The sequence below is a fragment of the Carcharhinus amblyrhynchos genome, chromosome 10 (genome assembly GCF_965287045.1).
Source record: "Carcharhinus amblyrhynchos chromosome 10, sCarAmb.v2.hapA, whole genome shotgun sequence".
In the NCBI taxonomy this organism is placed as follows: Eukaryota; Metazoa; Chordata; class Chondrichthyes; order Carcharhiniformes; family Carcharhinidae; genus Carcharhinus; species Carcharhinus amblyrhynchos.
The window spans coordinates 109013909-109039468 of NC_137333.1; the positions used below are offsets into that span (position 1 = coordinate 109013909).

At 48.2% G+C, this 25560-nt stretch overlaps 1 protein-coding gene across 1 annotated transcript; it reads right to left on the reverse strand.

Annotated features, from left to right (window-relative positions):
* Positions 1 to 10492: 10492 nt before the first annotated feature.
* Positions 10493 to 25364, reverse strand: LOC145349328 (uncharacterized). The gene is made up of 4 exons (XM_080197829.1): positions 25300 to 25364; positions 14716 to 15804; positions 12716 to 13841; positions 10493 to 10549 (listed from the first exon to the last, which is right to left on the reverse strand). The coding sequence occupies exons 1-4, from the start codon at positions 25362 to 25364 to the stop codon at positions 10493 to 10495; spliced, it is 2337 nt and encodes a 778-aa protein (XP_080053955.1).
* Positions 25365 to 25560: the final 196 nt, after the last annotated feature.

Here is a 25560-nt window from a genome sequence, read left to right on the forward strand (position 1 = left end):
CAGAGTGTCCAAACAAGCAGCCTGAACTCAGATTGCAACCAACAGGGAGATGGTTCTGATAAATCATCCACACAGTTGCACATCTGGGCTTTGCTTCTTCCACGTGAAACACTCGCATTAACCTGGATAAATCTTCCGTCTCTCTGTCTGCAGTTTTCACTCTGACACCCACTGCAATAGTTGAGGCAGCTCATTTCAATCTTTGATTCACCTGATACAATGTTGTTCCGTTTAGCTGGAAATAGAAACCTAACACCTCGATGCTTAATCGATATGACTGTGTTTTACCCTGTATCTAACCCCGTGTATCTAATCTCTGTGTCTAACCCCGTGCTATACCTGTCCTGGGAGTGTTTAATGGGGGACAGTGTAGAGGGAGCTTTACTCTGTATCTAACCCCGTGCTATACCTGTCCTGGGAGTGTTTGATGGGGGGACAGTGTAGAGGGAGCTTTACTCTGTATCTAACCCCGTGCTGTACCTGTCCTGGGAGTGTTTGATGGGGGGACAGTGTAGAGGGAGCTTTACTCTGTATCTAACCCCGTGCTGTACCTGTCCTGGGAGTGTTTGATGGGAGGACAGTGTAGAGGGAGCTTTACTCTGTATCTAACCCCGTGCTGTACATGTAGACAACATCCACCGCCTTCCCTTCATCCACTTTCCTGGTAACCTCCTCGAAAAACTCTCTAATAGATTGGTTAAACATGACCTATCACGCACAAAGCCATGTTGACTCTCCCTAATGAGTCCCTGTCCATCCAAGTATTTGTAGATTCTATATCTTAGTACTCCTTCCAACAATTTACCGACTGACGTCAAACTTACCGGCCTATAATTTCCCAGATTACTTTTTGAGCCTTTTTTACACAACGGAACAACATGAGCTGTCCTCCAATCATCCGGCACCTCACCCGTGGATACCGACATTTTAAATGTATCTGCCAGGGTCCCTGCAATTTCAACACTCGTCTCCCTCAGGGTCCGAGGGAATACCCTGCCCGATCCTGGGGATTTATCTTATAGCCAAACGGGCATCTAAAATGGCATTTTGTAAAGCACTCTGGGACAATTGGACAAGAAACTAAACGGACAGGCTACAGTTTAAAGACAGACAAACAGGCTGCAACCCTGATCAGTGAATAAACAGGATATGGGCCATCTCCAGGATGAAAGGGACTTTATAATCACACTGGCTGGTTTCATCTCCAGGATGAAAGGGACTTTCTGGATAGACTGGGTTTTGTACCAGACACGGGGGCACCGTGAATCCTTATTTCGGAGGGAGGTTTGTGACGTCTGTATGTGACCTCTGTGCCTCCAACACCTACACCTTTTGTTAAGAAGGCGTACGGTGTCTTGGCGTTTATTGGTAGGGGGATTGAATTTAGGAGTCGCAGCGTCATGTTGCAACTGTACACAACTCTGGTGCGGCCGCACTTGGAGTATTGTGTGCAGTTCTGGTCCCCACATTACAGGAAGGATGTGGAGGCTTTGGAGAGGGTGCAGAGGAGGTTTACCAGGATGTTGCCTGGTATGCAGGGGAGGTCCTATGAGGAGAGGCTGAGGGATTTGGGGTTGTTTTCACTGGAAAGAAGGCGGCTAAGAGGGGATCTTATAGAAACATATAAGATGATTAGAGGTTTAGATAGGGTGGATGGTGATAGCCTGTTTCCTCGGATGGAGAAATCTAGCACGAGGGGGCATGGCTTTAAATTAAGGGGGGGTAGTTATAGGACGGATGTCAGGGGTAGGTTCTTTACCCAGAGGGTGGTGAGGGATTGGAATGCCCTGCCTGCTGCAGTTGTAAATGCGCCTAGTTTGGGGGCGTTTAAGAGATTGGTGGATAGGTTTATGGACGAAAAGGGATTGGTTTAGATTAGTGGGTCAATGTTTTTTTTTAAAATAAGACTGGTCGGCGCAACATTGTGGGCCGAAGGGCCTGTTCCGCGCTGTAATGTTCTATGTTCTATGTTGTACAGACATGGCCACTGGGGACACACCCAGAGATCGGTGTGGTCGCACCTGATTGGACTCTTATCGATCGGGGGGATCACGTCCTGATCGATTGATTGGCAATGGGCAAAAAGGGGTGTGAAACTAAACGGGGGATAAAGGGTGCTGCACAACCAGGAATCTCTCTCTGACCCCACGTTGGGTCCCAGTGCTGTTTGCCGTACAGTCTGTTTTAATGCTTATACGGTGGACAAATAACTACAAGTAGACATCTTGTTAGTACAACCAATATTTATTTAAACCCACACAATCTATAATCCCCCACCCGACCAACAATAAATTATCTTACAGGAAAATACTAGAATTCAAGTACAATACAAGACCTTGAGTTAACTTTGAGTGACTGACAAATACCCAAACAGATACTGGCCTTTATCTGTGTGCTGGTCTCAGTAGTCGTCTGTGTAGTTTGGTCCTTTGGTCTGGTCTGGCACTCTGGCTGTGGTCTTCCTTCCTTCTCGGGTGTGCCGGCGATGGTCACCATTCTTGTAGATTGTTCGTGGGGTCAGAGAGAGATTCCTGGTTGTGCAGCACCCTTTATCCCCCGTTTAGTTTCACACCCCTTTTTGCCCATTGCCAATCAATCGATCAGGACGTGATCACCCCGATCGATAAGAGTCCAATCAGGTGCGACCACACCGATCTCTGGGTGTGTCCCCAGTGGCCATGTCTGTAGGTGTTGGAGGCACAGAGGTCACATACAGAGGTCACAAACCTCCCTCCGAAATAAGGATTCACGGTGCCCCCGTGTCTGGTACAAAACCCAGTCTATCCAGAAAGTCCCTTTCATCCTGGAGATGAAACCAGCCAGTGTGATTATAAAGTCCCTTTCATCCTGGAGATGGCCCATATCCTGTTTATTCACTGATCAGGGTTGCAGCCTGTTTGTCTGTCTTTAAACTGTAGCCTGTCCGTTTAGTTTCTTGTCCAATTGTCCCAGAGTGCTTTACAAAATGCCATTTTAGATGCCCGTTTGGCTATAATATACTCTGATTTGCCTCAAGACAGCAAGCACCTCCTCCCATTTAATCTGTAAAGGTTCCATCACCTCCCTACTTGTTTGCCTTATTTCCATAGACTCCAAGGCAGTTTCCTCAGTAAATACAGATGCAAAAAATCCATTTAATATCTCCCCCATTTCTTTTGGTTCCATACAAAGCCGACCACTCTAATCTTCAAGAGGACCAATTTTATCCCTTACTATCCTTTTGCTCTTAATATACCTGTCGAAGCTCTTAGGATTATCCTTCACCTTGACTGCCAAAGCAACCTCATGTCTTCTTTTAGCCCTCCTGATTTCCTTCTTAAGTAGTTTCTTACACTTAAGAAACTACTTAAGTAGTTTCTTAAACTACTTAAGCATCTTATTTGTTCCCTGTTGCCTATACATGTCACACATCTCTCTCTTCTTCTTTATCAGAGTTCCAATATCCCTCGAGAACCAAGGTTCCTTATTCTTATTCACTTTGCCTTTAATCCTGACAGGAACATATAAACACTGCACTCTCAAAATTTCTCCTTTGAAGGTCTCCCACTTACCAATCACATCCTTTTGATTGGAGTTGGGAGATATGCATGGATAAACAGTGTGGCTTCAGCAGAGGGAGGTCATGTCCAATAAACTTGATTGAATTTTTTGAGAAAGTGACACAAGGATAATGCAATGTCATTGACAAGGTGCCAGGCTGATACTTGCAGGCTGGCACTGCCCAAGGGACACTCTCCCCCTCCAAACCCTGGGGGACCTCAATGGTCTCCGGATCTACCGGTGAGGACAGTACGCCTGTTCCCCATAAGCAGGTGTTTTCCTCGCTGGAGAAAACCTCTCCTGGCCAGGTTATAAAGACAAGGGATTAAAGAACAAATTCCAGCACAGGAACAGGCCCTTCAGCCCTCCAAGCCTGCACCGACCTTGCTGCCCAAATTAACTAAATGCTAATTTCATTGAAATAAGGTTTATCAAATATTTAAATGATTTATTCAGCTTCTCACAGAAGTGGGCAGGAGACTGGTCGCACTGGAAACCCGCGACTGGTAAGATTGCAAGAGATGGGAAATCGGCTATTGACGGGCAGGACGAGTCGGTAAATCCACGGCCTGTGATTCTATTCTGGGCTTTATTAATAGAGGCATAGAGTCCAAGGGCCAGGAGGTTATACTGAACTTATACAAGACACCAGTCAGTCGTTAGCTGGAATATTGCGCACAGTCCTGGGCACCACTCGGATATGAGTGCATTGGAGAGTGTGGAAGAGGTTCCAGGGATGAGAAACTTTGGTTATGAGGATAGATTGGAGAGGTTGGGGTTGTTCTCCTTAGAGAGAAGAAGGCTAAGAGGAGATTAGATAGAGATGTTCAAAATCATTAAGGAGTGGGACTGAGTGGACAGGGAAGGGTCAAGAACAAGGAGCACAGATTTAAAGAGATTTATAAATAAAGCAAATGTGATGCTGGAAAGCACTTCGTGCTACCCATACTTGGGGCACTGTACACAGCTCTGGACTCCATATCCCTCAGTTAGACCCACACTGGGAGCACTGTGCACAGTTCCAGTCTCCGTATCCCTCGGTTAGACCCACACTGGGAGCACCGTGCACAGTTCTGGTCTCTAATGTTACGCTGTTGTTTAAGAAGGGTGGCAGGCAAAAGGCGGGGAATTATAGGCCGGTTAGTTTAACATCTGTTGTAGGTAAAATGTTAGAATCCGTCATCAAGGAGGAAATAGCGAGGCATCTTGAGGGGAACTGCTTGATAGAGCAGACGCAGCACGGTTTCGTTAAAGGGAAGTCGTGTCTGACAAATTTACTGGAGTTCTATGAGGATGTGTCTAGGGCGGTGGATAGAGGAGAGCCGGTGGATGTGGTCTTTCTGGATTTTCAGAAGGCGTTTGACAAGGTACCTCACAAGAGGTTATTGCAGAAGGTCAGGGGGCATGGAGTTGGGGGTAGGGTGTTAGCGTGGATAGAGGACTGGTTGTCAAATAGGAGGCAGAGAGTGGGGGTCAATGGGTGCTATTCGGATTGGCGGTTGGTGACTAGTGGAGTGCCCCAGGGGTCGGTGCTGGGGCCTCAGCTATTTGCCATTTATATAGATGATCTGGAGGAGGGAACCGAGTGTATGGTGTCGAAATTTGCTGATGACACCAAGATTGGTGGAACGGCAAATTGTGCGGAGGGTGTGGAGAGTCTGCAGAAGGATCTAGATAGGCTGGGCGAATGGGCCAGGAAATGGCAAATGGAATTTAATGTTGGCAAGTGCGAGGTGGTCCACTTTGGTAGGAATAATGGTAGGAAGGACTATTACTTACGTGGCGAAAAACTGCAGCAGGCGACGGTGCAGAGGGACCTCGGGGTCCTTGTGCATGAGTCGCAAAAACCCAGCCTGCAGGTGCAGCAGGTGGTCAGGAAGGCGAATGGGATGCTGGCCTTCATAGCGAGGGGGATTGAATATAAAAGTAGGGAGGTCTTGCTGCGGCTGTATAGGGCATTGGTGAGGCCGCAGCTGGAGTACTGTGTGCAGTTTTGGTCGCTGCACTTACGCAAGGATATTTTGGCCTTGGAGGGAGTGCAGAGGAGGTTTACTAGGCTGATACCGGAGTTGAGGGGGTTGAGCTATGAGGAGAGGCTGAATAAACTGGGCTTGTACTCGTTAGAGTTTAGAAGAATGAGACGTATAAGATGATGAATGGGATGGATAGGATAGAGGTGGAGAGGCTCTTCCCGCTCAGAAAGGACAGTAGGACTAGGGGGCACAGCCTCAAATTAAAGGGGGGTGCGGTTTAGAACGGAGTTGAGGAGGAACTTCTTCACTCAAAGGGTGGTGAATCTCTGGAATTCTCTGCCCGTTGAAGTGGTGGAGGCTGCCTCGCTAAATATTTTTAAGACGCGGGTTGATGGGTTTTTGATAAGAGAGGGGATTAAGGGTTATGGGGAGAGGGCGGGAACGTGGAACTGAGCCACGACAGATCAGCCATGATCTTATTGAATGGCGGGGCAGGCTCGAAGGGCTAGTTGGCCTACTCCTGCTCCTATTTCTTATGTTCTTATGTTCTCCCTATCCCTCAGTTAGACCCACACTGGGAGCACTGTGCACAGTTCCGGTGTCTCTATCCCTCAGTTAGACCCACATTGGGAGCACTGTGCACAGTTCCGGTCTCCGTATCCCTCGGTTAGACCCACACTGGGAGCACTGTGCACAGTTCCGGTCTCTCTATCCCTCAGTTAGACCCACATTGGGAGCACTGTGCACAGTTCCGGTCTCCGTATCCCTCGGTTAGACCCACACTGGGAGCACTGTACACAGTTCTGGTCTCCGTATCCCTCAGTTAGACCCACACTGGGAGCACTGTACACAGTTCTGGTCTCCGTATCCCTCAGTTAGACCCATACTGGGAGCACTGTACACAGTTTCGGTCTCAGTATCCCTCAGTTAGACCCATACTCGGAGCACTGTGCACAGTTCCAGTCTCTGTACCCCTCGGTTGAACCCACACTGGGAGCACTGTGCACAATTCCGGACTCCGTATCCCACAGTTAGACCCACACTCGGAGCACTGTGCACAGTTCCAGTCTCCATATCCCTCGGTTAGACCCATACTCGGGGCACTGTGCACAGTTCCAGTCTCTGTATCCCCCGGTTAGACCCACACTGGGAGCACCGTGCACAGTTCCGGTCTCCCTATCCCTCGGTGACACCTACACTGGGAGCACCATGCACAGTTCCGGTCTCCATATCCCTCGGTTAGACCCACACTGGGAGCACCGTGCACAGTTCCAGTCTCCATATCTCTCCGTTAGACCCACACTAGGAACACCGTGCACAGTTCCAGTCTCCATATCCCTCAGTTACACACACACTGGGAGCAGCGTACACAGTTCTGGTCTCCGTATCCCTCGGTTAGACCCACACTCGGAGCACTGTGCACAGTTCCGGTCTCCGTATCCCTCGGTTAGACCCACACTCGGGGCACTGTGCACGGTTCCAGTCTCTGTATCCCCCGGTTAGACCCACACTAGGAGCACCGTGCACAGTTCCGGTCTCCGTATCCCTCAGTTACACACACACTGGGAGCACCGTGCACAGTTCCAGTCTCCATATCCCTCAGTTACACACACACTGGGAGCACCGTGCACAGTTCCGGTCTCCATATCCCTCAGTTACACACACACTGGGAGCACCGTGCACAGTTCCAGTCTCCATATCCCTCGGTTAGACCCACACTGGGAGCACCGTGCACAGTTCCGGTCTCCATATCCCTCAGTTACACACACACTGGGAGCACCGTGCACAGTTCCGGTCTCCATATCCCTCAGTTAGACCCACACTGGGAGCACCGTGCAAAGTTCCGGTCTCCGTATCCCTCGGTTAGACCCACACTGGGAGCACCGTGCACAGTTCCGGTCTCCATATCCCTCGGTTAGACACACTGGGAGCACCGTGCAAAGTTCCGGTCTCCATATCCCTCGGTTAGACACACACTGGGAGCACCGTGCACAGTTCCGGTCTCCCTATCCCTCGGTGACACCCACACTGGGAGCACCGTGCACAGTTCCGGTCTCCCTATCCCTCGGTTAGACCCACACTGGGAGCACCGTGCACAGTTCCAGTCTCCGTATCCCTCAGTTAGACCCACACTCGGAGCACTGTGCACAGTTCCAGTCTCCGTATCCCTTGGTTAGACCCACACTGGGAGCACCGTGCACAGTTCCGGTCTCTATATCCCTCGGTTAGACCCATGCTCGGAGCACTGTGCACAATTCCAGTCTCCGTATCCCTCGGTTAGACCCACACTCGGAGCACTGTGCACAATTCCAGTCTCCATATCCCTCGGTTAGACCCACATTGGGAGCACTGTGCACAATTCTAGTCTCCGTATCCCTCGGTTAGACCCACACTGGGAGCACCGTGCACAGTTCCAGTCTCCGTATCGCTCGGTCAGACCCACACTGGGAGCACCGTGCACAGTTCCAGTCTCCGTATCCCTCGGTTAGACCCACACTGGGAGCACCGTGCACAGTTCCAGTCTCCGTATCCCTCGGTTAGACCCACACTGGGAGCACCGTGCACAGTTCCAGTCTCCGTATCCCTCGGTTAGACCCACACTGGGAGCACCGTGCACAGTTCCGGTCTCCATACCCCTCAGTTAGACCCACACTGGGAGCACCGTGCACAATTCCAGTCTCCGTTTCCCTCGGTTAGACCCACACTGGGAGTACCGTGCACAGTTCCAGTTTCTGTATCCCTCGGTTAGACCCACACTGGGAGCACCGTGCACAGTTCCAGTTTCTCTGTCCCTCAGTTAGACCCACACTCGGAGCACTGTGCACAATTCCAGTCTCCGTATCCCTTGGTTAGCCCCACACTGGGAGTACCGTGCACAGTTCCAGTTTCTGTATCCCTCGGTTAGACCCACACTCGGAGCACCGTGCACCATTCCAGTCTCTGTATCCCCTCGGTTAGGCCCACACTGGGAGCACCGTGCACAGTTCCAGTCTCTGTATCCCTCGGTTAGACCCACACTGGGAGCACCGTGCACAGTTCCAGTCTCCGTATCCCTCGGTTAGACCCACACTGGGAGCACCGTGCACAGTTCCAGTCTCCGTATCCCTCGGTTAGACCCACACTGGGAGCACCGTGCACAATTCCGGTCTCCGTATCCCTCGGTTAGACCCACACTGGGAGCACCGTGCACAATTCCGGTCTCCGTATCCCTCGGTTAGACCCACACTGGGAGCACTGTGCACAGTTCCGGTCTCCGTATCCCTCGGTTAGACCCTCACTGGGAGCACTGTGCACAATTCCGGTCTCCGTATCCCTCGGTTAGACCCACACTGGGAGCACTGTGCACAGTTCCGGTCTCCGTATCCCTCGGTTAGACCCTCACTGGGAGCACTGTGCACAATTCCGGTCTCCGTATCCCTCGGTTAGACCCACACTGGGAGCACCGTGCACAGTTCCAGTCTCCGTATCCCTCAGTTAGACCCACACTCGGAGCACTGTGCACAGTTCCGGTCTCCGTATCCCTCGGTTAGACCCTCACTGGGAGCACTGTGCACAGTTCCGGTCTCCGTATCCCTCGGTTAGACCCTCACTGGGAGCACTGTGCACAGTTCCAGTCTCCGTATCCCTCAGTTAGACCCACACTCGGAGCACTGTGCACAGTTCCGGTCTCCAGATTATAAGAAGCGTCCATGGGATGTAGAGAACTGAGATTTATTGAATGAATCCAGAAATGAAAGGTCATGACCTCTGGAAAGTCAGGGACAAGATTTCCACCTGAAGAGTCAGTATGTAACATATTCCCACCAATCACAGCCATTGATGCTCCAAGTTGGGGATGGGGTCTTGTGGATTAGGGGTCTTGATGTAGAGGCTGTGGGGGGCACCAGCTGGGTTCCCAGTGTGGAACGGGGGGGTTGGGGGGGGGGGGGGTCGAGGGGGGAGAGAGAAATGTGACTTGCTGTTCTTAACCCTGCCCTTAAACTCCCCCAGCAGCTGCCAAACTCAGAACTGAGGCAGGTTGGAATGTGGCCACTTACTGATTTCAGTTGGGGAGTGGGGGGGGGTAGCAGAGGGTAAGTGGGAAATGTTATTGCCCCCACTGCCCCCAATGCTGCTGACAGTCTTCCTGTCCAAGACACAGGGACAGGCAGAGAAAGAGATTGATCAGAGTCAACATGGATTTATGAAAGGGAAATCATGTTTGGCATACCTTTTTGGAGTTTTTTTGAGGATGTTGCCTGTAGCATAGATAAAGGAGAACCCAGTGGATATGATGCATTTGGATTTTCAGAAGGTTTTTGATAAGGCCTCACATTGGAGGTTAGTAAATAAAATGAGAATGCCTGGAAACATTAACTCTTTTTCTCTCCTGAATGTTGCTGGCAGACCTGCTTGAGTTTTTCTGGCGTCCTCTTGTTCTTGGAGCACATGGGATTGGGAATACTATTCTGACAAGGAGCACTGCTGCCTCAGCGCCAGGGACCCGGGTTCAATTCCTGGCTTGGATCACTGTCTATGTGGAGCTCGCATGTTCTCCCTGTATCTGCGTGGGTTTCTGCCGGGTGCTCCAGTTCCCTCCCACAGCCCAAAGATGTGGCGGTTAGGTGGATTGGCCATGTTAAACTGACCCAGTGCCAGGGAGAATCGCTGGGGTTAATGCATTGGGTTATGGGGATAGGGTCTGGGTGGGATTGTGATTGGTACAGACTTGATGGGCTGAATGGCCTCCTTCTGCGCTGTAGGGATTCCAGGATTCTATGATTCTTCTCCATTCTGATGGGAGAAATGCAATCTGAGCTCTGAGGAAGATGCCAGTGTTGTATAACAGAGCTCTGACCTCACGCTACATTTTTGTGAAATATGTAAACAAACATACATCATCATTAATTCCCAAATTAAATGAGAAAAAACTGGAAATAACTTTGAAATTGACTGCAGGCGTGTTTGGCCGTGATGTTCGAACAATAGGAACTGATCGGTTAGTACCACAAACACTGGGATCTCCTCAGCTCGATGTTAAGATATTGAACTGGGGGCTGCAGGGAACAAACCCAATTTACATTTCTTAAACCAGAACTGGCCAATCAGAGACTGTTGTCTGCTGGGAACCTTCTTTTCAAATTCCCAATTGTTGGAACACTAACAATCTCAAGAACACGGATAAAGGAATCTACACTGTTTGTAAAAACCAGAGTGAAACAGTGAGAGTCACGCGACATGCAGTACAATGTGGATAAATGTGAGGTTGTCCAGTTTAGTAGCAATCACAGGAAGACACAGATCAGCGAGATAGTCAATATCTTTTCCCAAAGGTAGGGGTGTTTAAAACTAGAGGGCATGGGTTTAAGGTGAGAGGGGAGAGAAACAAAAGGGTCCAGAGGGGCAATTTTTTCACACAGAGGGTGGTGAGTGTCTGGAACAAGCTGCCAGAGGTGGTAGTAGAAGTGGGTACAATTTTATCTTTTAAAAAGCATTTAGACAGTTACATGTGTATGATGGGTATAGAGGAGCAGAAACAGGCCATTTTGACAAGTCCCACATGGGAGACTTGCAAAGAAGGTAAATTCACTCAGGATACAGGGTAATTTGATAAAGTGGATTCAAAATTGTCTCAGTTGTAGGAGACAGAGGGGAATGACAGAAAGCTGCTTTAGTGACTGGAAGCCAGTGTCCAGTGGCCGTACCACAGGGACCTGTGTTAACATAGAACATAGAACATTACAGCGCAGAACAGGCCCTTCGGCCCACGATGTTGCGCTGACCAGTTAAAAAGCAATGACCCTCTAACCTAAACCAATCCCTTTTCATCCATAAACCTATCCACGGATCTCTTAAACGCCCACAAACTAGGCGCATTTACAACTGCAGCAGGCAGGGCATTCCAATCCCTCACCACCCTCTGGGTAAAGAACCTACCCCTGTCATCCGTCCTGTAACTACCACCCCTTAATTTAAAGCCATGCCCCCTCGTGCTAGCTTTCTCCATCTGAGGAAAAAGGCTATCACTATCCACCCTATCTAAACCTCTAATCATCTTATATGTTTCAATAAGGTCCACTCTTAGCCGCCTTCTTTCTAACGAAAACAACCCTAAATCCCTCAGTCTCTCCTCATAGGACCTCCCCTCCATACCAGGCAACATCCTGGTAAACCTCCTCTGCACCCTCTCCAAAGCCTCCACATCCTTCTTGTAATGCGGGGACCAGAACTGCACACAGTACTCCAAGTGCGGCCGCACCAGAGTTAAAGAACAAAGAACAAAAGAACAAAGAACAACACAGCACGGGAAACAGGCCCTTCGGCCCAATGAGCCCGCGCCGCCGTCCCACTGTCTCAGTGACCTATTCATGATTTTAGTCTACGCCTAATGTGCGAGGATCAGGGAGGTCCAATATAGGGACAATTTGTTACCCAATCAATCAGCCTAAAAGCGCATCTTTGGGATGTGGGAGGAAACCGGAGCACCCGGAGGAAACCCACGCAACCACGGGGAGAACGTGCAAACTCCCACAGACACAGGCCCAAATCCATGTGTCCGCACAGCAACAGAGATAGTCTCTGAGCTGTCATGTTGCCCTCGAGATGGTCCAGTTTAAGCACACTAATGACATGAAGCAATAGGCAACTCCCGAAGCAACATCCAAGAGCAGCCCACTACAACCTGCCGCATGCATGCCCCTTGCTGGTCAACAAGGTGGACTTAAATGCCTGTGGAGACAAAAAATTCATTATTAAACAGGCAAAGACTGTAACATCCCTGAGGCAAAAACGGAATCCCAAGCCTACAATGTTTAGTAAGGCCTGCTATATCCCCCTATATGTAGACCGCTCATGTGGCTGTCTAAGTGACTCTTAAACAACCCTAGCGTGCCTGCTTCCACCACCTTACTCGGCAATACATTCCACACCCCCACTACCCTTTGCGTGAAAAACTGCCCTCTAATATTTGTCTTATACCTAGCCCCCCTCACCCTAAGCCTGTGACCCCTCGTTCTATCCATTTCTAATAGCGGAAAAAGCTTACCACCATTTACTCTATCTATCCCCTTCATAATCTTATAAACCTCTATTAGGTCCCCCCTCAGCCGACGTCTCTCAAGGGAAAACAGCCCAAGTTCGTTCAATCTTTCCTCGTAAGACAGCCCTTCCATACCAGGCAGCATCCTGGTAAATCTCCTCTGCACTCTCTCCAGGATCTCTACATCCTTCCGGTAGTACGGCGACCAGAACTGGACGCAGTACTCCAAGTGAGGCCTAACCAACGTTCTATACAACTGCAACATCAGACTCCTACTCTTATAGTCTATACCTCTTCCTATGAAGGCTAACATACCATACGCTTTCCTCATCACATTCTGCACCTGCGCCGACACCTTCAGGGACTTGTGCACTTGCACCCCCAGGTCTCTCTGCGTATCTATACTCCGGATAGTTCTACCTTTTATCGTATAACTCCCCTCCACATTATTCCGGCCAAAGTGCATCACCTCACATTTCTCCGGATTAAATTCCATTTGCCATCTATCTGCCCAATCTACCAGCCTGTCTATGTCTTGTTGCATTGCCAGGCACTGCTCCTCAGTACCCGCCAATCCAACCATCTTAGTGTCATCAGCAAATTTGCTGATCACACCACCTACCCCCTCTTCCAAGTCATTAATATATACCACAAATAGAAGAGGTCCTAGTACCGAGCCCTGCGGCACACCACTGGTGACAGACCTCCAATTGGAAAAGGAGCCTTCCACTACTACCCGCTGTCTCCTCCTCCCAAGCCAGTTCTCCACCCATCTACATACCTGGCCTTGTATCCCATGAGCCTTCACCTTTTCTATCAGCCTACCATGAGGGACCTTGTCAAACGCCTTACTGAAATCCATATAGACGACATCAACGGCTTGTCCTTCGTCAACCGTTTTTGTCACCTCTTCAAAAAATTCCACTAGATTCGTAAGGCACGACCTCCCTGTAACGAAGCCATGCTGCGTATCCCTGATCAGATTGCAGCGCTCCAGATGTTCATACATCCTATCCTTGAGGATCCTCTCCATTAGCTTGCCTATAACTGAAGTCAAGCTCACCGGCCTATAATTCCCTGGGTTATCCCTCTGACCCTTTTTAAACAACGGTACTACATTTGCAATCCGCCAATCCTCTGGGACCTCACCTGTGTCCAAAGAAGAGACAAAGATTTGCGTCAGAGGCCCAGCAATTTCATCCCTCACCTCCCTAAGCAGCCTGGGATAGATGCCATCAGGCCCCGGAGATTTATCTGTCTTTATACTGTCTAAAAGTCCCAACACCTCTTCCCTCGTGATGACTATATCCCTCAACAGATCCTCAAACTCCTCAAGCACAGCACCAGACATCAGGCCCCTCTCCTGCGTGAATACCGACGCAAAGTATTCATTCAGGATCTCCCCCATTCCCCCAGGCTCCAAGCATAGTTCCCCTCCTCTGTCCCTGAGAGGACCAATCTTCCCTCTAACCATCCTTTTGTTTCTAACATAGGAGTAAAATGCCTTAGGATTTTCCTTAATCCTACCCGCCAAAGCCATTTCGTGGCCCCTTTTTGCCTTTCTGATGCCCCTTTTAAGTTCTCTCCTACATTCTCTGTATTCTTCTAACGCTATCCCTGTCCTCAAATGCCTAGATCTAATGTACGCCTCCCTCTTCCTCCTGACCAGGTCCTCAATATCCCTAGTTACCCACGGCTCTCTAATCCTACCCTTCCCATCCTTCCTCTTGACCGGCACGTGTCTTTCCTGCAAAGATTTTAGTTTCCCCTTGAGAGACTCCCACATACCCAGCGTCGACCTGCCATCAAACAGCTTACCCCAGTCCGTATCTTTAAGATCCTGCCTAATCCGGTTGTATCTAGCCCTCCCCCAGTTTAACACCCTCCCCTTAGGACAGGCTTCATCTTTATCCATTAATATCTTAAACCAGACAGAGTTGTGGTCACTGTTAGCCACATGCTCTCCTACTTCAACGTCAACCACCTGCCCAGGTGGTTGTGTACAGTTGCAACATGACGCTGCGACTCCTAAATTCAATCCCCCTACCAATAAACGCCAAGACACTGTACGCCTTCTTAACAACCTTATCTACTTGATTCCCAACTTTCAGGGATCTATGTACACATACACCTAGATCCCTCTGTTCATCCACACTATTCAGAGTCCTCCCGTTAGCCCTATACTCGACACATCCGTTATTCCTGCCAAAGTGAATTACCTCACACTTCTCCGCATTAAACTCCATCCGCCACCTCTCAGCCCAGCTCTGCAACCTGTCTAAGTCTCCCTGCAAACTATGACACCCTTCCTCACAATCTACCACACCTCCGACTTTGGTGTCATCAGCAAATTTACTAATCCACCCAACTATACCCTCATCCAGATCATTAATAAAAATTACAAACAGCAGTGGCCCCAAAACAGATCCCTGAGGCACACCACTCGTAACCGAACTCCATGACGAATATTCACCATCAACCACCACCCTCTGTCTCCTATCTGTTAGCCAATTCCTGATCCAATTACCTAGATTACCCTCAATCCCATACATCTGCATTTTCTGCAGAAACCTACCATGGTGAACCTTATCAAACGCCTTACTAAAATCCATATATACCACGTCAACTGCCTTACCCCCATCCACCTCTTTGGTCACTTTCTCAAAAAACTCAATAAGGTTAGTAAGGCACGACCTACCCTCCACAAAACCATGCTGACTATTTCTAATCAATTCATTACTCTCCAAATAACTATAAATCCTATCCCTAATAATTTTTTCTAAAGCCTTGCCCACAACAGAAGTAAGACTCACCGGTCTATAATTCCCAGGGAAGTCTCTGTTCCCCTTCTTAAACAATGGGACAACATTTGCTGTCCTCCAATCTTCCGGTACTATACCAGAGACCAACGACGACCTGAAGATCAGAGCCAGAGGCTCTGCAATCACCTCTCTTGCCTCCCAGAGAATCCTAGGGTAAATCCCGTCCGGACCAGGGGACTTATCTATTTTCAAACCCTCTAGAATATCCAGCACATCCCCCTTATCAACTGCAATACTGCCTAGTTTACACCCCTGCAACCCAGTGTTCTCCTCAGCTACATTCATGTCCCCCTGCGTGAACACCAAAGAGAAATATTGGTTCAATGCCTCTCCAATCTCTTCCGGTTCCACACATAAATTCCCACTGCTGTCTATAACTGGCCCTAATCTTGCCCTAACCAACCTTCTGTTCTTAACATATCTATAGAATGCCTTAGGATTCTCCTTAATCCTATCAGCCAAAGTCTTCTCATGTCCTCTTTTAGCCCTTCTTAACTTACTCTTTAACTCCCTCCTAGCCAATCTAAAGTTTTCTAGTGCACTACCTGAGCTCTCAAGTCTCATCCGAACATAAGCCTCCTTTTTCTTTTTAACCAACGAATCAACTTTCCTAGTGCACCACGGTTCCCTAGCCCTACCAAATCCTCCTTGCCTGACAGGGACATACCTATCACGGACTCGCAGTAGCTGCTCCTTGAAAAAACTCCACATTTCGGACATTCCCTGTTAGAATCACAGAGGTTTACAGCACGGAAACAGGCCCTTCGGCCCAACCTGTCTATGCTGCCCTTTTTTTTAAACCCCTGAGCTAATCCCAATTGCCCACATTTGGCCCATGTCCCTCTATATGTAGTAGTAGAGGCAGGTACAATTTTATCTTTTAAAAAGCATTTAGACAGTTACATGGGTACGATGGGTATTGAGGGATATGGGCCAAATGTGGGCAATTGGGATTAGCTTAGGGGTTTAAAAAAAAGGGCAGCATGGACAAGTTGGGCCGAAGGGCCTGTTTCCGTGCTGTAAACCTCTATGATTCTAATAGGGGCCCCAGCACAGGTCCCTGTGGTACGGTCACTGGACACTGGCTTCCAGTCACTAAAGCAGCTTTCTGTCATTCCCCTCTGTCTCCTACAACTGAGACAATTTTGAATCCACTTTATCAAATTACCCTGTATCCTGAGTGAATTTACCTTCTTTACAAGTCTCTCATGTGGGACTTGTCAAAATGGCCTCTTTCTGCTCCTATTCTCTGTGGTTGCTGCAGTACAAAACACTCCACCATCATCCATCAACCATCATCCATCAACCATCATCCATCAACCATCATCCATCAACCATCATCCATCAACCATCATCCATCAACCATCATCCATCAACCATCTTTCAGGGAGCAGCTCTGGAAAAAGAGCCTTGTCCAGATTGGGTGGTCTGGCTCCCATCTACACTGTCTCTATGTGGACATCTGAACTTCTATCACATACAAAACTCATTAATCTTTACATGTTTATCTCATCTCCAGTGGCACAATGAATTATTCAGCTCCAGCTTCAGTCTGCCCACGTTGGTGAAGGAACTTTGATTCTGGACTCTGGTGAAACAAGAATTCTTTGCTCTGTTCTCATTGCCCTGAGGCTCTCTTCCTCTACCTATTGTTTGGTGTGAATGCACAGGGGGCTACGTAACAACACGAATCCTGCACTTTCTGTCTGCAAGTAAACTAACCCTCTGAGTTCATCTAACCTGGAGTTAGCTATGAGGAATTGGATCACACCAAGAAGGCTGGGTTGAGAAATAGTAAATCACTTCTAAAAGGGGAAATCAAAATCCAAATATCTTCCTGTTTATGAATGGATGTGAAAGTATCAATCAGGGCTGTTTAAATTAAACTCCCACCTGTCCACAGCTGGGACAATCAAATACTTACCATAGACAGGGGTAGCAGATTGTTTAGAGAGACTGACAGGAGGGTAAGGGAGGTGGTGTAACTCTGATATTCAAGGAAGACATCAGGGCGGGAGTGAGAGATGATTATAGGTTCAATGGATAAAAAGGTTGAATCCTTTTGGGTGGAAATTAGAAATGGTAAGGAGGAAAAGTCACTGAAAGGCATAGTCTATAGGCCACCAAATAGTGATATCACGCTGGGGTGAGGAATACACAAAGAAATAACTGATGCGTGTAAAAATGGTACAGCAATTATCATAGGGGATTTTAATCTACATATCAAAGGGGATGGGATGCATTTGAATCCCAGGGGGACCAATATCCTGGCGGGAAGGTTTGCTAAAGCTACTGGGGAGAGTTTAATCTAAAATGGTTGGGGGGGCGGTGGGAATCAAAGTGAAGTGACTGGGAGAGAGGAGGATAGCTCACAAATAGAGAGAGATTGTCGACAGAGAGGGAGGATAGGCAGGTGATGGAGAAGGGGAACGCTCAGACTGAAGGTTTGAGATGTGTCTATTTTAACACAAGGAGTGTTGTGTGGGATGAGCTTAGAGCGTGGATCACTACTCGGAAATGTGATGTTGTGGCCATTACAGAGACTTGGATGTCTCAGGGACAGGACTGGATACTTCAAGTGCCGGGTTTCAGATGTTTCAGGAGGGACAGGGAGGGAGGTTAAAGAGGTGGGGGAGTGGAACTGTTAATCAGAGATAATGACCCGACTGCAGAAAAAAAGGATGCCATGGAGGGATTGTCCACAGAGTCTCTGTGGGTGGAAGTTAGGAACAGGAAGGGGTCAATAACTTTACTGGGTGTTTTCTACAGGCCGCCCAATAGTGACAGGGATGTTGAGGAGCAGAATGGGGAGCAGATCCTGGAAAGGTGTAATAATAACAGAGTTGTTGTGATGGGAGATTTTAATTTCCCAAATATCGATTGGAATATCCCTAGGGTAAAGGGTTTGGATGGGGAGGAGTTTGTTAGGTGTGTTCAGGAGGGTTTCCTGACACAGTATGTGGATAAGCCAACAAGAGGAGAGGCTGTACTCGATCTAGTATTGGGAAATGAACCTGGACAGGTGTCAGGTCTCTCAGTGGGAGAGCATTTTGGAGATAGTGATCATAATTCTATCTCCTTTACAAGAGCATTGGAGAGAGATAGGATCAGGCAAGTTAGAAAAGTGTTTAACTGGAGTAAGGGGAATTATGAGGCTATCAGGCAGGAAATTGGAGGCTTAAATTGGAAAGGGGTTTTCTCAGCGAAATATACGGAAGAAATGTGGCAAATTTTCAAGGAATATTTGTCTGGAGTTCTGCATAGCAACGTTCCAATGAGACAGGGAAGTTATGGTAGGTCACAGGAACCGTGGTGCACGAAAGCTGTAATGAATTTAGTCAAGAAGAAAAGAAAAGCTTACAAAAGGTTCAGAGAGCTGGGTAATGTTAGAGATCTAGAAGAGTATACGGCTAGTAGGAAGGATCTTAAGAAGGAAGCTAGGAGAGCCAGAAGGGGTCATGAGAAGGCCTTGGCAGGCAGGATTACGGAAAACCCCAAGGTGTTCTACAAATATGTGAAGAGCAAGAGGATAAAACATGAAGAAATAGGACCTATCAGGGGTGACGATGGGAAAGTTTGTATACAAAGAGCAAAGAACAACACAGCACGAGAAACAGGCCCTTCGGCCCAATGAGCCCACGCCGCCATTTTAACATTGTGAGTCCCCTCTCCACCCATGACCCTTGCCTACGCTTATGGCATTCCACATTGGAAACCAGATTGAGGGGAGATTAATTTAGGAACAATTTGTTACACCGATCAGCCTAATAGCACATCTTTGGGGTGTGGGAGGAAACCGGAGCACCCGGAGAAAACCCACGCAAGCACGGGGAGAATGCGCAAACTCCCACAGACACTGGCCCAAATCCATGTGTCTGCACAGCAAACAGTGATAGTCACTGAGCTGTCGTGTTGCCCAGCATCTGGTCCAGTTTAAGCACACACTAACGATGTGAAGCACTAGGCTACTCTCAAAACATCCAAGAGTAGTCCTTGTACGACCCATCGCGTGTATGCCCCTTGTTGGACAACAAGGCGGACCGGAGCACCTGTGGATTAAAAGAGAGAAACATCAATAACATGCACATCCTTATACAAACATTCAAGGGAATCCCCAGAAGCTCAAAAGTAAAACAAGTGAGCAAGAAAATATGTTGGAAGGTCCATAGGAATCAAAAGATTCCCAGGAACGTCCCAAAGCTCCTGAACTTTATTTAAAACAGTCTCCTGTATCCCTCCATCTCCATCTCCAGATTAGAAATAGGAGAGGAGAGGTCACCCTGTTGGGAGTCTTTTATAGACCTCCTAAAAGTTCTAGAGAGGTTGAGGAAAGGATTGCGGAGACAATCCTGGTTAGGAGTGAAAGTAATAGGGTAATTGTTATGGGGGACTTTAACTTTACGAATATTGATTGGAATTGCTATAGTTCTAGCTCGCTAGAGGGGTCAGTGTTTGTACAAAGCGTGCAGGAAGGTTTTTTGTCTCAGTATGTAGACAGGCCAACTAGAGGTGAGGCTATATTGGATTTGGTGCTGGGAAATGAGCCAGACCAGGTGCTAGACTTGGAAGTTGGTGTGCATTTTGGTGATAGTGACCACAATTCGGTTACGTTCACCTTAGTGATGGGAAGAGATAGGCATGAACCTCGGGTCAGCAATTTTAGCTGGGGTAAGGGCGATTATGAGGCTATCAGGAGTGAATTAGGAAGCATGGATTGGATTAGGGGATTACAGGGACTGGGAACGTCTGAAATGTGGAGTTTTTTCAAGGAGCAGCTACTGCGAGTCCTTGATAGGTATGTCCCTGTCAGGCATGGTGGATTTGGTAGATCTAGGGAACCGTGGTGCACTAAAAGAGTTGAGTCGATGGTTAAAAAGAAAAAGGAGGCTTATGTTCGGATGAGATTGGAGGGCTCAGATAGTGCACTAGAAAGCTTTAGATTGGCTAGGAGGGAGTTGAAGAGTGAGTTGAGAAGGGCTAAAAGAGGACATGAGAAGACTTTGGCTGATAGGATTAAGGAGAATCCTAAGGCGTTCTATAGGTATGTCAAGAACAGAAGGTTGGTCAGGGCAAGATTAGGGCCAGTTACAGACAGCAGGGGGAAGTTGTGTGTGGAACCGGAGGAGATTGGAGAAGTATTGAACCAATATTTCTCTTCGGTGTTCACGCAGGGGGACATGAATATAGCTGAGGAGGACATTGGGTTGCAGGGGTGTAAAATAGACAGTATTACGGTTGATAAAGAGGATGTGCTGGAAATTCTTGAGGGGCTGAAAATAGATAAGTCCCCTGGTCCGGATGGGATCTACCCTAGGATTCTCTGGGAGGCTAGAGAGGTGATTGCAGAGCCTCTGGCTCAGATCTTCAGGTCGTCATTGGTCTCTGGTGTAGTCCCGGAGGATTGGAGGATAGCGAATGTTGTCCCATTGTTTAAGAAGGGGAACAGAGACTTTGCCAGGAATTATAGACCGGTGAGTCTTACTTCTGTTGTGGGCAAGGTTTTAGAAAAAATTATTAGGGATAGGATTTATAGTTATTTGGAGTGTAATGAATTGATTAGAAATAGTCAGCATGGTTTTGTAGCGGGTAGGTCGTGCCTTACTAACCTTATTGAGTTTTTTGAGAAGGTGACCAAAGAGGTGGATGGGGGTAAGGCAGTTGACGTGGTATATATGGATTTTAGTAAGGCGTTCGATAAGGTTCACCATGGTAGGCTTCTGCAGAAAATGCAGATGTATGGGATTGTGGGTAATCTAGGAAGTTGGATCAGGAATTGGCTATCAGATAGGAGACAGAGGGTGGTGGTTGATGGTAAATATTCATCATGGAGTGCAGTTACGAGTGGTGTGCCTCAGGGATCTGTTTTGGGGCCACTGTTGTTTGTAATTTTTATTAATGATCTGGATGAGGGTATAGTTGGGTGGATTAGTAAATTTGCTGATGACACCAAAGTTGGAGGTGTGGTAGATTGTGAGGAAGGGTGTCATAGTCTGCAGGGAGACTTAGATAGGTTGCAGAGCTGGGCCGAGAGGTGGCGGATGGAATTTAATGCGGAGAAGTGTGAGGTAATTCACTTTGGTAGGAGCAACAGATGTGTCGAGTATAGGGCTAACGGGAGGACTTTGAATAGTGTGGATGAACAGAGGGATCTAGGTGTGTGTGTACATAGATCCCTGAAAGCTGGGAATCAAGTAGATAAGGTTGTCAAGAAGGCGTACGGTGTCTTGGCGTTTATTGGTAGGGGGATTGAATTTAGGAGTCGCAGTGTAATGTTGCAACTGTACACTACTCTAGTGCGGCCGCACTTGGAGTACTGTGTGCAGTTCTGGTCCCCGCATTACAAGAAGGATATGGAGGCGTTGGAGAGGGTGCAGAGGAGGTTTACTAGGATGTTGCCTGGTATGGTGGGGAGGTCCTATGAGGAGAGACTGAGGGATCTAGGGTTGTTTTCGTTGGAAAGAAGGCGGCTAAGAGGGGATCTTATTGAAACATATAAGATGATTAGAGGTTTAGATAGGGTGGATAGTGATAGCCTTTTTCCTCGGATGGAGAAAGCTAGCACGAGGGGGCATGGCTTTAAATTAAGGGGGGGTAGCTACAGGACGGATGTCAGGGGTAGGTTCTTTACCCAGCGGGTGGTGAGGGATTGGAATGCCCTGCCTGCTGCAGTTGTAAATGCGTCTAGTTTGGGGGCGTTTAAGAGATCTCTGGATAGGTTTATGGACGAAAAGGGATTGGTATAGGCTAGTGGGTCATTGTTTTTGTAACTGGTCGGCGCAACATCGTGGGCCGAAGGGCCTGTTCTGCGCTGTAATGTTCTATGTTCTATGTTCTATCCCGCTCATGTGCCTGTCTAAGTAACTCTTAAATAACTCCAGCGTGCCTGCCTCCACCACCTTGCTTGACAGAGCATTCCATACCCCCACTACCCTCTGTGTGAAAAACTTCCCTCTAACATCCGAATTATACCTTGCCCCCCCTCACTCTAAGCCCATGGCCCCTCGTAATGTGCGTTTCCAATCTAGGAAAAAGCTTACCACTGTTTACTCTATCTATACCCTTCATAATCTTATACACCTCTATTAGATCTCCCCTCAGTCTCCGTCTTTCTAGGGAAAACAGCCCCAATTTGCCCAATCTTTCCTCATAACCCAGTCCTTCCATACCAGGCAGCATCCTGGTAAACCTCCTCTGCACTCTCTCCAGGGTCTCCACGTATAGAACCTGTAGAAATAGCAGAGATACTTAATGAATACTTTACTTCAGTATTCACAGTGGAAAAGGATCTTGGTGGTTGTAGTGCAGACTTGCAGCGACTGAAAAGCTTGAGCATGTAGATATTAAGAAAGAGGATGTGTTGGAACTTTTGCAAAGCATCAAGATAGATAACTCACCGGGACCGGATGGGATGTACCCCAGGCTACTGTGGGAGGCGAGGGAGGACATTGCTGGGCCTCTGGCAATGATCTTTGCATCATCAATGGAGATGGGAGAGGTTCCAGAGGATTGGAGGATTGCGGATGTGGTTCCTTTATTCAAGAAAGGGAGTAGAGATAGCCCTGGAAATTATAGACCAGGGAGTCAAACCTCAGCGGTTGGTAAGTTGATGGAGAAGATCCTGAGAGGCAGGATTTGTGAACATTTGGAGAGGTATAGTATGATTAAGAATAGTCAGCATGGCTTTGTCAAAGGCAGATCGTGCCTTACGAGCCTGACTGAATTTATTTGAAGATGTGACTAAACACATTGATGAAGGAAGAGCAGTAGATGTGGTTTATATGGACTCCAGCAAGACAGTTGATAAGGTGCCCCATGCAAGGCTTATTGAGAAAGTGAGAGGGCATGGGATCCAAGGGGCTTTGGCCTTGTGGATCCAGAACTGGCTTGCCCACAGAAGGGAGAGAGTAGTTGTGGATGGGACTTCTTCTGCATGGAGGTCAGTCACCAGTGGAGTGCCCCAGGGATCTGTTCGGGGACCCTGGCTCTTTGTGATTCTAATAAATGACTAAAAACAATAGCCTTTGGTGCGGCACCTTGTCAAATGCCTTCTGGAAATCCAGATACACCACATCCACAGGTTCCCCATTGTCCAATGTGCACATATGGTGTACTGGCCTTCATTAATCGAGGGATTGAGTTTAGGAGTCGGGAGGTAATGCTGCAACTTTATAAGACCCTTGTCAGGCCTCATTTGGAGTACTGTGCGCAGTTCTGGTCGCCTCACTATAGGAAAGATGTAGAAGCTATTGAAAGGGTACAGAGGAGATTTACAAGGATGTTGCCTGGACTGGGAGGCATGCCTTATGAAGTTAGGTTGAGGGAACTGGGTCTCTTTTCCCTGGACAGACGAAGGTTGAGGGGCGACCTGATAGAAGTTTATAAGATGTTGAGAGGAATAGATAGGGTGGATTCTCAGAGGCTATTTCCCCGGGTTGAAATGGTTGCTACGAGAGGACACAGATTTAAGGTGCGGGGAGGCAAGTACAGAAGTGATGTTAGGGGTAAGTTTTTCACTCAGAGGGTGGTGAGTGAATGGAATCGGCTGCCGTCAGTGGTGGTGGAGGCGAACTCGCTGGGGTCTTTTAAAAGACTTCTGGATGAGTATATGGGGTTTAATGAGATTGAGGGTTATAGATAGGTCTATGGATTGGTAGGTGTTGATGTGATCGGCGCAACTCGTGGGCCGAAGGGCCTGTTTGTGCTGTAGTGTTCTATGTTCTATGTTCTATGTAATGTTCTCAAAGAATTCCACCAAATGTTTCATTTATATAGGATGCTGGTGAGGCCACACCTGGAGTACTGTGTACAGTTTTGGTCTCCTTACTTGAGAAAGGATATACTGGCACTGGAGGGGGTGCAGAGGAGATTCACTCGGTTGATTCTGGAGTTGAGAGGGTTGGATTATGAGGAGAGACTGAGTAGACTGGGGCTATACTCATTGGAATTCAGAAGAATGAAGGGAGATCTTATAGAAATATATAAGATTATGAAGGGAATAGATAAGATAGAAGCAGGGAAGTTGTTTCCACTGGAGGGTGAAACTAGAACTAGGGGGCATGGCCTCAAAATAAGAGGGAGCAGATTTCGGACTGAGTTGAGGAGGAACTTCTTCACACAGAGGGTTGTGAATCTGTGGAATTCCCTGCCCAGTGAAGCAGTTGAGGCTCCCTCATTGAATGTTTTTAAGGCAAGGATAGATAGATTTTTGAACAGTAAAGGAATTAAGGGTTATGGTGAGTGGGTGGGTAAGTGGAGCTGAGTCCACGAGAAGATCAGCCATGGTCTTATTGAATGGCGGAGCAGGCTCGAGGGGCCAGATGGCCGACTCCTGCTCCTAGTTCTTACGTTCTTGTATTCACACCAGCGGAGTTCAGACTCGTTCCCCACTTTTGGGGAACTATCGGGAGACTTCGCTGAAGTGAAGGGAGGACAATCGGGGTCCCCCCAGGGGGTTGGATGGTGGGGGCCTGGGCATGGGTACCCTGGCACTTCCCAAGGGGCAACGTACTAATGCCTGGGGGTACCTTGGCACTGCCTATCAGGCATGGGCATTGCCCAATGGGTGGGGTTGGATGGGGGGTGAGCTATGGGGGCAGAGCCTGATGGGGTGATGGGTGGGTCTCTCTGATACACTGCCTTTCCTTCCCTAGAGGAGATTAGTCAACATAATGGGATTTTCTGATAATCGACAATGGTTTCATGGTTATCCGTAAAATCTTAATTCCTGATATTGTTTATTGAATTAAAATCCCAACCTCTGCCGTGGTGGGATTCGAACCTGGATCCCCAGAACATTAACTGAGTTTCTGGTTTAATAATCTAACGATAATACCATGAGGCCAGCGCTGAGACTTTATGAATTGGATTTAAATTCCTCGATCTGCTGCGGTGGGATTTGAACCCATGTCTCTGGTGCCATGGGCGAGCTGTGTGGATTATTCCAGACGGAGGGACAGCAGTGGCGCCAGGATTGTGGCCTGGAAGCTGCCTCTTGCTGAGGACAGCTCTCATGTTAAGCTGAGTGCTCTATCCTGTAATCAGCCGCTTGCTGAGGGAATGTGATGCGGTCTCTGTGTTGGAGCAAAGCCTGTCATCTGTTTCCATTTAGCACACTCCGCACAGCCCACAAGAACTGCCCTCAGACGCCAGCCCTACCAATAGCAGGAATGTGGCAGCTGTGGGATCAGCCTGTGACACACACACAACT

Excerpts from the sequence above, each read along its gene's own strand:
- LOC145349328 (XM_080197829.1), bottom strand. The coding sequence starts at position 25,364 with ATGAGAGCTGTCCTCAGCAAGAGGCAGCTTCCAGGCCACAATCCTGGC. Across the intron at positions 15,805-25,299 it reads GGCGCCACTGCTGTCCCTCC|GATTAAGGAGAATCCTAAGG; the intron begins GTCTGGAATAAT and ends TTTGGCTGATAG. Across the intron at positions 10,550-12,715 it reads CGCCGTACTACCGGAAGGAT|CCCCCAGTTCAATATCTTAA; the intron begins GTAGAGATCCTG and ends TGTTCCCTGCAG.